The sequence below is a fragment of the Gorilla gorilla genome, chromosome 3 (assembly GCF_029281585.2).
Source record: "Gorilla gorilla gorilla isolate KB3781 chromosome 3, NHGRI_mGorGor1-v2.1_pri, whole genome shotgun sequence".
Taxonomy (NCBI): domain Eukaryota; kingdom Metazoa; phylum Chordata; class Mammalia; order Primates; family Hominidae; genus Gorilla; species Gorilla gorilla.
In genome coordinates, this window is record NC_073227.2 from 8,841,761 (window position 1) to 8,854,041 (window position 12,281).

At 37.2% G+C, this 12,281-nt stretch overlaps 1 protein-coding gene and 1 pseudogene across 1 annotated transcript in view; one reads left to right on the plus strand and one right to left on the minus strand.

Moving 5' to 3' along the window:
• LOC101151892 (zinc finger protein 595-like) overlaps positions 1 to 4,361 on the plus strand; it is a 53,801-nt pseudogene extending 49,440 nt beyond the window's left edge.
• Positions 4,362 to 5,529: 1,168 nt separating this feature from the next.
• The window catches only part of ZNF732 (zinc finger protein 732), a 37,994-nt gene continuing 31,242 nt past the window's right edge, over positions 5,530 to 12,281 (minus strand). Inside the window, 2 exon segments of the mRNA XM_019025364.4 lie at positions 5,530 to 8,112; positions 8,114 to 10,302. Of these exon segments, the coding sequence (XP_018880909.3) occupies positions 7,993 to 8,112; positions 8,114 to 10,302 (2,309 nt within the window). The 3' untranslated portion in view covers positions 5,530 to 7,992.

Below are 12,281 nucleotides of genomic sequence, written 5' to 3' on the forward strand. Positions count from 1 at the left end.
AGTGATCCCAATAATGGCCATCTTATTTGCAGTGGTACTGTTGATTCTTACTTTCACCCTAACTTGTGCACCACCAGGAGTTCCATTAAGAGCTTTTTTTTTTTTTTTTTTTTTTTTTTTTTTTTGAGATGGAGTCTCGCTCTGTCGCCCAGCTTGGAGTACAGTGGCGCTATCTCAGCTCACTGCAAGCTCCGCCTCCCAGGTTCACATCACTCTCCTGCCTCAGCCTCCTGAGTAGCTGGGACTACAGGCACCTGCCACCACACCCAGCTAATTTTTTATACCTTTAGTAGAGACAGGTTTCACTGTGTTAGCAAGGACGGTCTCGATCTCCTGACCTCATGATCTGCCCACCTCAGACTCCCAAACTGCTGGGATTACAGGCATAAGCCACCGTGCCCAGCCATCTAATACTAATTTTTTAACCTAATTTAGTTATTTTACTTTTGACTGCTTTAGTCCATCAGCAATGTTAGTAATACTTTGGTGTTTATATTGCAAGTCATAATACTCTTTGCAAAGTTACTAATACATCTTTGTTACTGTAAACCAACACCCTCTCCAGGGAAGTTTCCTATGTCCCTCTTACATTTAAACATCAAAGCCATCATCTGAGTAGTGATCTCTCTAATAGTCATTGCATTAACAGTTGCTCTTAACAAGCATCTCAATTTGGCCCTATTCTGAACCATGCAGCCTAATGTTCTCTGGTCATTACTCATACTCTTTTGTTGTTGTTGTTGTTGCACTCTGCAGGCAACTCCACAACTACTAAACTCTACCAATTCTTCCTATGCCTCAACCTGCTAGCTAGTCATGAATTCCTCTTCATTCAGGGTGGGAATGGCCTACTTGTCCACAATACAAGAATGGGCAACTTCTCAAGCCCAACTTAGCTTCACCTATCATCAGGACCTCTCTATACAAAAACCTTCCCTCTGCTAACATAATATTTTTAAAACAACCTAAAGCAGCTTTTAAAGATTTTCTTAAACCCACCCCCATTGATTCAAGCCCCTTGTTCTCCCCTGCTACCCTCATTGGCCAGGCACTCCTATGCATCTGTGCTACTGTAAATTCCAGAACCATCGTGGGTGCTTTAGACCCAGCACAATGCAACACAACAAGCACCATTATTGATATTTCTCAAAATTTTGTTTCACTAAATATTCTCAATATCAAATGAGATTTTCTATTCTCCCTCCAAATGTTTTAACACCTGGACCATTCATCCAAAATGATGCCTCTGAGTTCTCCGTCAGTCACCCTTCTTGGAGTCAACCCAACCCATGGTGTTGAACAAGCCAGTATAAATTATGCAAAAGGTTTCAAGTCTTTAATTTCTTTCAGAAAATCCTTTTCTTTGACACTACTAGAAACATGCCCATGTTTAAAAAAAAAAAAAAATAGGACCCATGTCTGGCTCCCCTGGCAGCAGCAACTTTAGTGGCAGGATCTCACATATTGGGTAGCCAACAAGGACCCTGGTCAGTGTTTGGAACTGACCTCACCTTCTGCATCCATTTTTATCGACTACAGAACTTTACTTCCTGTGTGAAATGCAGGCTTATCTCTGCCTCTCTGGAAACTTGACGAGCACATGCACTCTGGCTTCCTTCACCCCTAAAATTTCCATTGTCCCGGCTGATGCTTCCTTGCTGTTACCCTTTACTACCTCACACCAGATCGACTAAGCAGTTTATCTTTTTTTTTTTTTTTTTTTCCTGAGTTTGGCATCTCAGGTGCCACTACAGGAATAGCTGGCATAATTATTGCTTCCTCAACTTACACAACCTGGCTCTGGAACTGACTCACAAAATAAAAACTACTGCTCAGACTCTTACAGAGTGACACCAACAAGTTATCTCGTGGCTGTAGTTTGAAATTGTAGAGGTCTTACTGCAGCTCAGGAAAGAATCTGCCTTATGCTAGGAGAAAAATGCTGTTTCTGGGTTAACAGATTAGGGAAAGTCCAGGACCATGTTAGAGGTTTTACAAACCAGGCCTGTCACCATCAGAAACATGCCACTGAAAGCTAGTTCTCTTGGGGTGCCACTTGGTTCCAATTCTCATGACATCCCACTTTTTGGAGATCCCTAGCCTTTGTCTTCCTTTCTCTTTTTTGTGAGCCTTGCTCACTAAATCTAGTAACCAGGTTCGCTAGTAACCAGGTTCGTTTCCTCTCACCTAGAAACTCTCAGACTTCAAATGGTCCTGCAACAGGAATATCGACCTATTTTCCCCCCATCTGGACAGCCATGTCCCTAAACATTTCCTCTGGACACTGCAAGTTCAACCTTCTGGGAGAACATGGATGGAATCTTTTTCTGACAAAAAGCAAGAGAATGAGATACTGATGAATTCTTTATCTCATATTACCAGGAAGTAGTTACAGAAGACCCACAGTGCCCCTAGACTCAAAGATTTTTAGAGTCTCAATCTATTAAGGAGGGAATGTTAGAGTAGGCAGTTAGACATGAGCAGGAAAAAAGAGCCCCTGGGGGAGAAAAATCTCATGCTCCAAAGACAACCCAAGATATGTATGCTAAATTTGAGCAGAGTGGACAGGAAATACCCATGAAGAAAGAATACCCAGAAACACCCCTTAAGACACCCAATAATTGCTCATACTGTGATTAAACTGTCAGAATGTAGCTAGCTATATGCTGACAAAAAGGGGGAAAGGGCAAAAGGAAACTTCCTAAGAGATATGCAGGCATAGTAAGTACAGATTTGACTGCTATATGATTTTCCTAGGGTAGTGGTAATAAGCAATTCTGCCATCAAAACTCATTGATCACTGGAACTCACACAGGTACATCAGCCGACAGTAAGGAAGCATCTCATAGACCTGGGCAGAAACTCAGTGAGGATAAAAGAAGAGATTTACCAGGAAGCAGGAAACTCCACAAAGACAAAGGCAGACACTTAAGACAGAGGTGGGAATTTTTTTTAAGTCTATAATAATAAAAACTGCAACATGTAAATCTCAGGGCTGTTTCCAGCTGGGCCAATCCACTCCTCCTTCGGTGTGTTCTTTATTTTCCTTTAATGAACTCTCTGCTTGCTTCACTAACTGTCTCTGGGCTGAATTGTTTCTCTCAAGAAAATAATAGCTGAGGACCTTATATATGCTGAATTACATTAAAGGAATTAATGAATGTTTGAATTCAATAGCTGCCATAATCTCCGAATTTTTTCTAGAGAAGGTGACCAAGAACTTGGATAAAGTTAGATGACTAAAAATAAAAACTGTACCCCATGAACTGCATCCACCAAAACAAATCTCAAACTCAAGATTGCAATACGAATCTCAACAAAAAAAGATCATTGCAGATTTTGAATCTACACAGATCATTCTATTATTTTTGCAACACTTAACATTTACAGTCAATAATAGAAGATTCTGCATAAAAAATAAGTTTTGCTATGTCACAGAAAATTATATGTAAAATTCTTCATCTACCATTAAGTCTTAAAAATTTTATTTCAAAGATATTTTTTAAGCGATTTCAAACTTCTGATGTGTTTCTTCATATGGTGCTTACAATCTGCAACCAACTTATATTTATGCTTTAATATAATATTAAGGTATGTTACATTTAACACACTTTGTGTTAGATTCTCATACAATTTTTCTTTTACAAAGAGAAAAACAGTGCTCACTTAATCCTCTTACATGTGGACAGTGAATTACTCTTACCTCAATTACATGATCTGAATGTTGCATTGATAAGCTGTAATCTCAAACACGCCAGTTAAAAACAATGTACTACATTAAAAATTCCAAACTTCTCATCAGAGCCTAGAAAGTCCAAGTGAAATTACATGGCATGAAGTGAACAGTGAGGAAACTGTAGCCATAACACAAAGAAGAGCAGTGAAGCATACATAGCTGGGGATAAACACATGAAGACATCAGAAAACTAAAGACAATTAGAAAAGAAAAACAGAGGCCAGGTGCAGTGGCTGATGCCTGTAATCCCAGCACTTTTGGAGGCTGAGGTAGGTGGATCACCAGGTCAAGAGATCAAGACCATCCTGGCAAACATGGTGAAACCCTGTCTCTACTAAAACTATAAAAATTAGCTGGGTATGGTGGTGTGCACCTGTAGTCCCACCTACTTGGGAGGCTGGGGCAGGAGAATCACTTCAACCCAAGAGGCGGAGGTTGCGCTGAGCCAAGATCATGCCACTGCACTTCAGCCTGGTGACAGAGTGAGACTCTGTCTCAAAAAACAAAAAAAAGAAATATAAGGAAAATTAAATGTTCCAATAAAACATAACTATACACATTGTGAAATTACATCTAAAAAGTATTTTCTGTGCACTAACTTTTATTAAAAATTCTTATAATTTCTGACCAGCTCACATACTTTATGGAGTTAAAAAAAAAGAATGAGAAACAAGAAAATTATACCTCTAGCATGAGCACCACATTAAAACAGAGACTTTTTACAGGGAGATTCCATTAGATTTTACAGTAATTACATAAAAATAAGAAAACATAGATTTTAATTCAAAATGTTTTAGGTTTCTAGATTTCCAGTAAATTATCCACAGTATTAATAGAAACTTCTTTGTTCCAATATTGCTATTTTCTTCGGAAAATAGGTACAAACTCTCATGCAAACACAATTGCTTGCTTCATAATTTTCTTACACCCAAGGTTTATCTTTAGAGCACAACATTTATATATTTAACTCCATGTGAATTAAAACAGTCTGTATGTTTGCAGGAGAACATGATGCATGTTCAAAGATAAATATGAAACATTTTTGAAAACCATTCAGGACTCAGGAATGTATGAATTATAATTATACTCTGATATACTTATTACAATCATAAAATGACCTGTAGTAGAAAAAATTATACATTTAAAAATAATTGAAGTGTATAATTAGATTGTGGGTAATATAAAAGATGAATGCTGGAGAAATCCCAACTCTACTAAAAATACAAAATTAGCCAGGTTGCCAGGCGCAGTGGCTCACGCCTGTAATCCTAGCACTTTGGGAGGCTGAGGCGGGCGGATCACGAGGTCAGGAGATCGAGACCATCGTGGCTAACACGGTGAAACCCCGTCTCTACTAAAAATACAAAAAATTAGCCGGGCGAGGTGGCAGGCGCCTGTAGTCCCAGCTACTTGGGAAGCTGAGGCAGGAGAATGGTATGAACCCTGGGGGGCGGAGTCTGCAGTGAGCCAAGATCACACCACTGCACTCCAGCCTGGGCAACAGCGAGACTCCGTCTCGGAAAAAAAAAAAAAATTAGCCAGGCATGGTGGCACATGCCTGTGATCCCAGCTACTCAGGAGGCTGATTTAGGAGAATTGCTTGAACCTGGGAGGTAGAGGTTGCAGTGAGCCAAGATCACACCATTGCACTCTGGCCTGGGCAACGAGAGCAAAACTCTGTCCCAAAAAAAAGAAAAAAAGAAAGAAAAAGAAAAAAGATAAATGCTTAAGATGATGAATAACTCATTTACTCTGTCATTATTATATATTGTATGCCTGTATCAAAATAACCCATATATACCATAAATATATACATACACTTATGTACCCACAAAAACTTTTTAAAAATTTAAATAAGAATAAAAATGCAACATGGGAACAATATTCAGTTTACTTGCTGTTTAAAGCCATTGGAAAAATAGACTAGAAATGTCATTCAGCTATGTTATCAGATAGTACATTGTTAGCATCTCTTACGTATACCCTTGAGTAAGGTGGAATAGGTGAAAGCTGGTGGCATAACACATCATTCAAGGCACAATAATTTCTACACATTAATAATTTTATTTAAAAAGTTAAGGCCAGGCGCGATAGCTCAAGTGTGGAATCCCAGCACTTTGAGAAACTGAGGCGGGTAGATTACCAGGTCAGGAGCTCAAGACCAGCCTGGTCAATATGCTGAAACCCTGTCTCTACTAAAAATACAAAATGTGGCCAGGCCTGGTGGTGTGCGTCTGTAATCCCAGCTACTCAGGAGGCTGAGGCAAGAGAATCACTTGAACCTGGGAGGCGGAGGTTACAGTAAGCCAAGATTGTGCCACTGCACTCCAGGCTGGGCAATAGATTGAGACTCCATCTCAAAAAAAAAAAATTAAGTTTACACATGATCTTAAAAGACAATTTAAAAATTTACAGCATTTTATTAATGTACAATTGGTAAAACAATTTACTACTAAAATTCAGATTGTTTCTCACAATAATGCAAAATGTTACTCTGAACACCTACTTCATGCATCACTCTAAGTCAACTACAAAAAGCCTCTCTGCTTAGATTTTCCTCAGGCGTCTTTCATTTCTGTTTTTTCTCTTTCATGTAAAAGTTCATGAATACTGCCCACCTAATGGAATTTCTCATATATCTGGTGCAGGAATAATTCATCACGTTTTCACATAAATGAGAAAACTGAAATACTATAATTTTGGATTTGAATTATTTGCTTTTCAAAAAATGTATACTTTTTTCAAGTAAAAAAATATACTTTGAATGAAATCTCTTCAAAAATCTACTTCTTTTCAACTTATATACGCAGAAACTTTTTTTTTTTTGAGGTGGAGTCTTGCTCTGTTGCCCAGGCTGGAGTGCAGTGGTGCGATCTTGGCTCGCTGCAAGCTCCGCCTCCCAGGTTCAAACCATTCTCCTGCCTCAGCCTCCCGAGTAGCTGGGACTACAGGCGCCCGCCACCAAGCCCAGCTAATTTTTTGTATTTTTAGTAGAGATGGGGTTTCACCATGTTAGCCAGGATAGTCTCGATCTCCCGACCTCGTGATCCGCCCGCCTCGGCCTCCCAAAGTGCTGGGATTACAGGCGTGAGCCACCGTGCCCGGCCAACAAAGAAAGTTTCTAACAGGTTGAACTTTGGATTTTTTTACACTTAATACTCTGATTTCTTGTAAAGTGTTAGTTCCTTAGTTCTTTCTCCAGTAAATCCTCTGATGTTTACATAGGCTTAATTTTAGCCTAAATATTTCTCCACATTTATTGCATCTACAAATTCTCTTCTAATATAAACTCTCTAGTGTTTCTTAACCTGCAGTTTTTGAACAGATGTTTTTCCACATTTATTACATTTGTAGTATTTCGCTCCAATATAAATTCTCTGATGTTGAACAAAGTTTGAGCAACTGCTTCTGAGTCTTCCGCTAGTACAAAATGTGTACAGTAAGATCCAGGATACAAGTACAGGTACTACAACCCTCTTTATATTTGTATTGCCTGTCAAGAATACTCTTCTTCACTTTAATGGCCTATATTTTCTAAAAGGTCTTTCAACAGAAATTACATTTATAATGCTTTTGTTAACCATAAATTCTGATATCTGGTAAGATGTGAGTAGAAATTAATGGCTTTTGTATTTTTATATTTGTGCAATTATCCTCATGTATAAATGCTATCACATGCAAAAAGATATGAGCATTGATTAAAAGTTTTGCCACATTTTTTGTATTTCTAGTTTTCTTCAGTAGTAATTACATACAGTAAGATGTGATGAGAATTTGAAGTCTGCCGGGCATGGTGGCTCACGCCTGTAATCCCAGCACTTGGGGAGGCTGAGATGGGCGGATCACGAGGTCAGGAGATCAAGACCATCCTGGCTAACATGGTGGTACCCCATCTCTACTGAAAATACAAAAAATTAGCCTAGCATGGTGGCGAGCACCTGTAGTCCCAGCTAGTCGGGAGGCTGAGGCAGGAGAATGAAGTGAACCCGGGAGGCAGAGCTTGCAGTGAGCCAAGATCGTGCCACTGCACTCCTGCCTGGGGAAGAGAGCAAGACTCTGTCTCAAAAAAAAAAAAAAAAAGAAAGAATTTGAAGTCTTTGCCACATTTTAAATTTTCATATGGCTTCTCACCAGTATCATTTATCTTATGTTTAGAACACAGTGAGGTGTGGTTAAAAGCTTTCTCATATTTTTCACATTTCTAGAGTTTCTCTCCATTATGAATTATCTTACGATTAGAAAAGATTAAGGAACATTTAAAGACTGCCACATTCTTCATACTGGTAAGACATTCCTCCAGTACGAGTTCTCTTATGTTTAAGAATGCTGGAGTACAGCTTAAAGGCTTTTCCACATCCTTTACACTTGTATGGTTTTATCTCCAGTATGAATTCTCCTATGTATGTAAAGGTTTCCGGACTGTCTAAAGGCTTTGCCACATTCTTCACATGTGCAGGGTTTCTCTCCAGTATGAATCCTATGTTCAATTAGGGTTTTGGAGCTATTAAAGGTTTTATGACATTCTAAACATTTATAGGGTTTCTCGCCAGTATGGATTCTCTTACGTTTAGCAGAATTTGAGGATGAGGTAATGACTTTGCCAGATTCCTTACATTTGTAGGTGTTCTCTCCATTATGAATTTTCTCATGTTTATTTATGGATGAGGACCGTTTATAGGCTTTCCCACATTCTTTACATTTGTCGGATTCGTCTCCCATATGAATTTTCTTATGTTCATTCAGGGTCGTGGACCATCTAAAAGCTTTCCCACATTCTTCACATTTGTAGGGTTGCTCTCCAGCATGAATTTTCTTATGTTGATTCAGGTATGCGGACTGTCTGAAGGCTTTCCCACATTCTTTACATTTGTAGGGTTTTTCTCCAGTATGAATTCTTATTTTCATTCGGGTTGTGGACCATCCAAAAGCTTTGCCACATTCTTCACATTTGTATAGTTTATTTCCAGTATAAATTTTCTTATGTTCATTCAGGTTTGTGGATCATCCAAAGGCTTTGCCACATTCTTCATATTTCTAGAGTTTCTCTCCAGTATAAATTTTATTATGTTGATTAAGGTATGAGGACCGCTTAAAGGCTTTGCCACATCCTTTACATTTGGGGGTTTTATCTCCAGTATGAATTGTCTTATATTTATTCAGGACTCTGGAACGTCTAAATGCTTTGCCACACTCTTCACATCTATAAGGTTTCTCTCCAGTATGAATTTTCTTATGTTTACTCAGGTATGTGGACCATCCAAAGGCTTTGCCACACACTTCACATTTGTAAGGTTTCTCTCCAGTATGAATTGTCTTATGTTTATTCAGGGCTCTGGAACATAAAAAGGCTTTGCCACACTCTTCACATCTATAAGGTTTCTCTCCAGTATGAATTTTCTTATGTTTACTCAGGTATGCAGACCATCCAAAGGCTTTGCCACACTCTTCACATTTGTAAGGTTTCTCTCCAGTATGAATTATCTTATGTTTATTCAGGTCTGTGGACCATCCAAAGGCTTTGCCACACTCTTCACATTTGTGGGGCCTCTCTCCAGTATGAATTCTCTTATGTTCATTAAGGGTTGTGAACCGACTAAAGGCTTTTCCACATTCTTCACATGTGTAGGGTTTCTCTCCAGTATGAATACTCTTATGTTTATTAAGGGTTGCGGATTGTCTAAAGGCTTTGCCACATTGTTCACATTTGTAGGGCTTCTCTCCAGTATGAATTCTCTTATGTTCATTCAGAACTGAGGACCTACTAAAGGCTTTGCCACATTCTTCACATGTGTAGGGTTTCTCTCCAGTATGAATTCTGTTATGTTTAGTAAGGGTTGTGGACCTATTAAAGACTTTGCCACATTCCTGACATTTGTAGAGTTTCTCTCCGGTATGAATTTTCTTATGTTTGGCAACATTTGAGGATGAGGTAATGATTTTGCCACATTCTTCACATGTGAAGGGCTTCTCTTCAGCATGAATTCTCTTATGCTTAGTAAGGGTTGAGGACCTATTAAAGGCTTTGCCACATTCTTCACATTTGTAAGATTTCTCTCCAGTATGAACTTTATGTTTAGCAAAGTTTGAGGATGTGGTAAAGATGTTGCCACATTCTTCACATGTGAAGGGTTTCTCTCCAGTATGAATTATCTTATATTCATTAAAGATTAAATACCATTTAAAGTCTTTGCCACATTCTTCACATGTGTAGGGTTTCTCTCCAGCATGAATTCCTTTATGTTGAGTTAGGTCTGAGAACTTCTGAAATGACTTGCCACATTCTTTAAAGTGTTTCTCTCCAGTATGTCTTATCCTATGTTGGTTTGAATTTGAAAATTTACTAAATACTTTGACATATGCATTACACTGAAATATTTTGCTCTGGATAGTTGACAAGCATTGATTAAATTCATTATAACCTCCTTTCTGCACCTTCCTTTTACAGCTTTTTCTTAATTGTAAACTCTCATGTCCACATTTCTCATATCTTCTTAATATAAGTTTGTGGAATGAATCTTCTATCCCCTGCACTGGCAAAAAGTCTTGGGTGAAATGAGAACACACAGCTGAAAGAAATAAAAATAAATTATCCTGCTTACTAGATTCATACAAATATACTTTAAAAATCTAATATATAAACTTATACAAAGTACATTAGTAAGATGGCATAACAAAATACCACAGGCCATAATTTCTTCACAGACATATATATGTAACAAACATATACTGATCAAAATGCCTTTTAGTGAAATCTATAAATGAGTTACATGCAATGCCTCAGGTAAGCACAATGCCAAGAGCCACATAGAACAGGATAGAAAGTTTGTAACATTTACCAACCACAGTTCTTCCTCCTCCCCAATACAGCACTGTGCCATTAGAAGTAAACTGTCAACTCCTGTCTTCTTACTTAAAAGAAAAGAAAAATACTGACACGTATCCTTACTTCTGGCTTTTGGGGATCTTTACAAAAACTGGTTTCTGCCTTCAATAACAAAGAGTGCTGAAAGAAATGGTGATATACTTAGGAAGGACAGGTTGGGTCTGCTAAAACCAAATGTACATGTTTCAAGAGCAGACTGAAGTGCTAAATACAGACAACAGACCAAGTGATTAAAGACTCTTAAGAGGAAACATGAACAAACCCTTTTAACCAAAAAATAAACACAAAATTCTAGACAAGACACATCCTTCCAACATGTATGAGAGGTTACTATAATCCGTGTCAAAGACAACTGGCTTCAGACTATGTCAGGAGAAAACAACATTGTAAAGGTTGTGATAAATAGCTTTTGGTTAATGTTCAAATAACAAGCAAATATTATAATGTATATAAAATATTAGAACATGGTCTAATTAAACAATTTAAAATTTTTCAGAAAACAACCATAAAAACAAAGATGTACAAATTTTTAAAATGTAACCTGAATAATGCTGAATCAGCTAAATGGAAACACGTACAACTAAATGTAATCAGAAAAATGAGAACATCAATGAAAACATTAAAAACAAAAAACAAATCATGAAGGTGAAAAATGCAAAATAAAGACAGAAATTTTCAAGTTAAAAAAGGATATAAAAACGGAAGAAGCTCAACAAACTTCAACTAGGTTACACACACAGATTTATAGCAAAGCACATATATAAGCAAAGTTTCAAAAATCAAACTTAAAAAGGACATCTTAGGAGCTGCAAAATAAAAGTGATGTGTCATTTATAACTGTGGTCTTAAAAGATTACCAGTGAATCTGTCAACAAAACTATTTTGCAACAGAAAGAATTGGGATATTGTTAAGGTGCTAGAAAAAAAAAAAAAACAAACTTCTATGTGGGAATCATATAACCAGCAAAACTGTCCTAAAAATGAAGAAAGAATAAAGACCTTTCAAGATAACCAAATGCTGAAAAAGTATATTAGCACAACACGTCTTACCAAAAAAATGCTCAAGAAAGTATCTTCCAGTGAAAATAACATAATGCAAGAAAACCAAACATAATCATATGAAAATATATAGCTTTCTGAAAAAGATATGCACATCCACAAAGTTCTGTACCACTATCATATTACAGAAAACATTGTAATTATTCTCTAAAATTTTAAAGAGGAAAGCATAAAAATGATCATAAACTGTTCATCATAATCTGGTAATAATACATAACAACAATATGATTACTGACATCAATAATGAAGTTGAGGGCAGATGTAATGAGGAATTTTCAAATTCAACGGAAGTTAAGTTTTTACCAGTTTAAAATATATTATTTTAACTTAAAGAAATTTTATGTAATTCTCAAGATACCAGAAAAAAAGTATCTGTATAGATACACCAAAAAATAAGAACTAAAGGTGTATCAATACAAAAATAAAAAAGACACTAAGGAAAACAGAAAAAGAAAATAAGGGACAAAGATAAAATAATCCAGTAAAACAATCAATAAGACGAGTAAGTCTATTTCAGCAAATTATTCAAATATTTATGAAGTAAAGTTTCCATTCAAAATACATGCACCAAATAAGGGGATCGACTGCAAAAATTAAAAAACA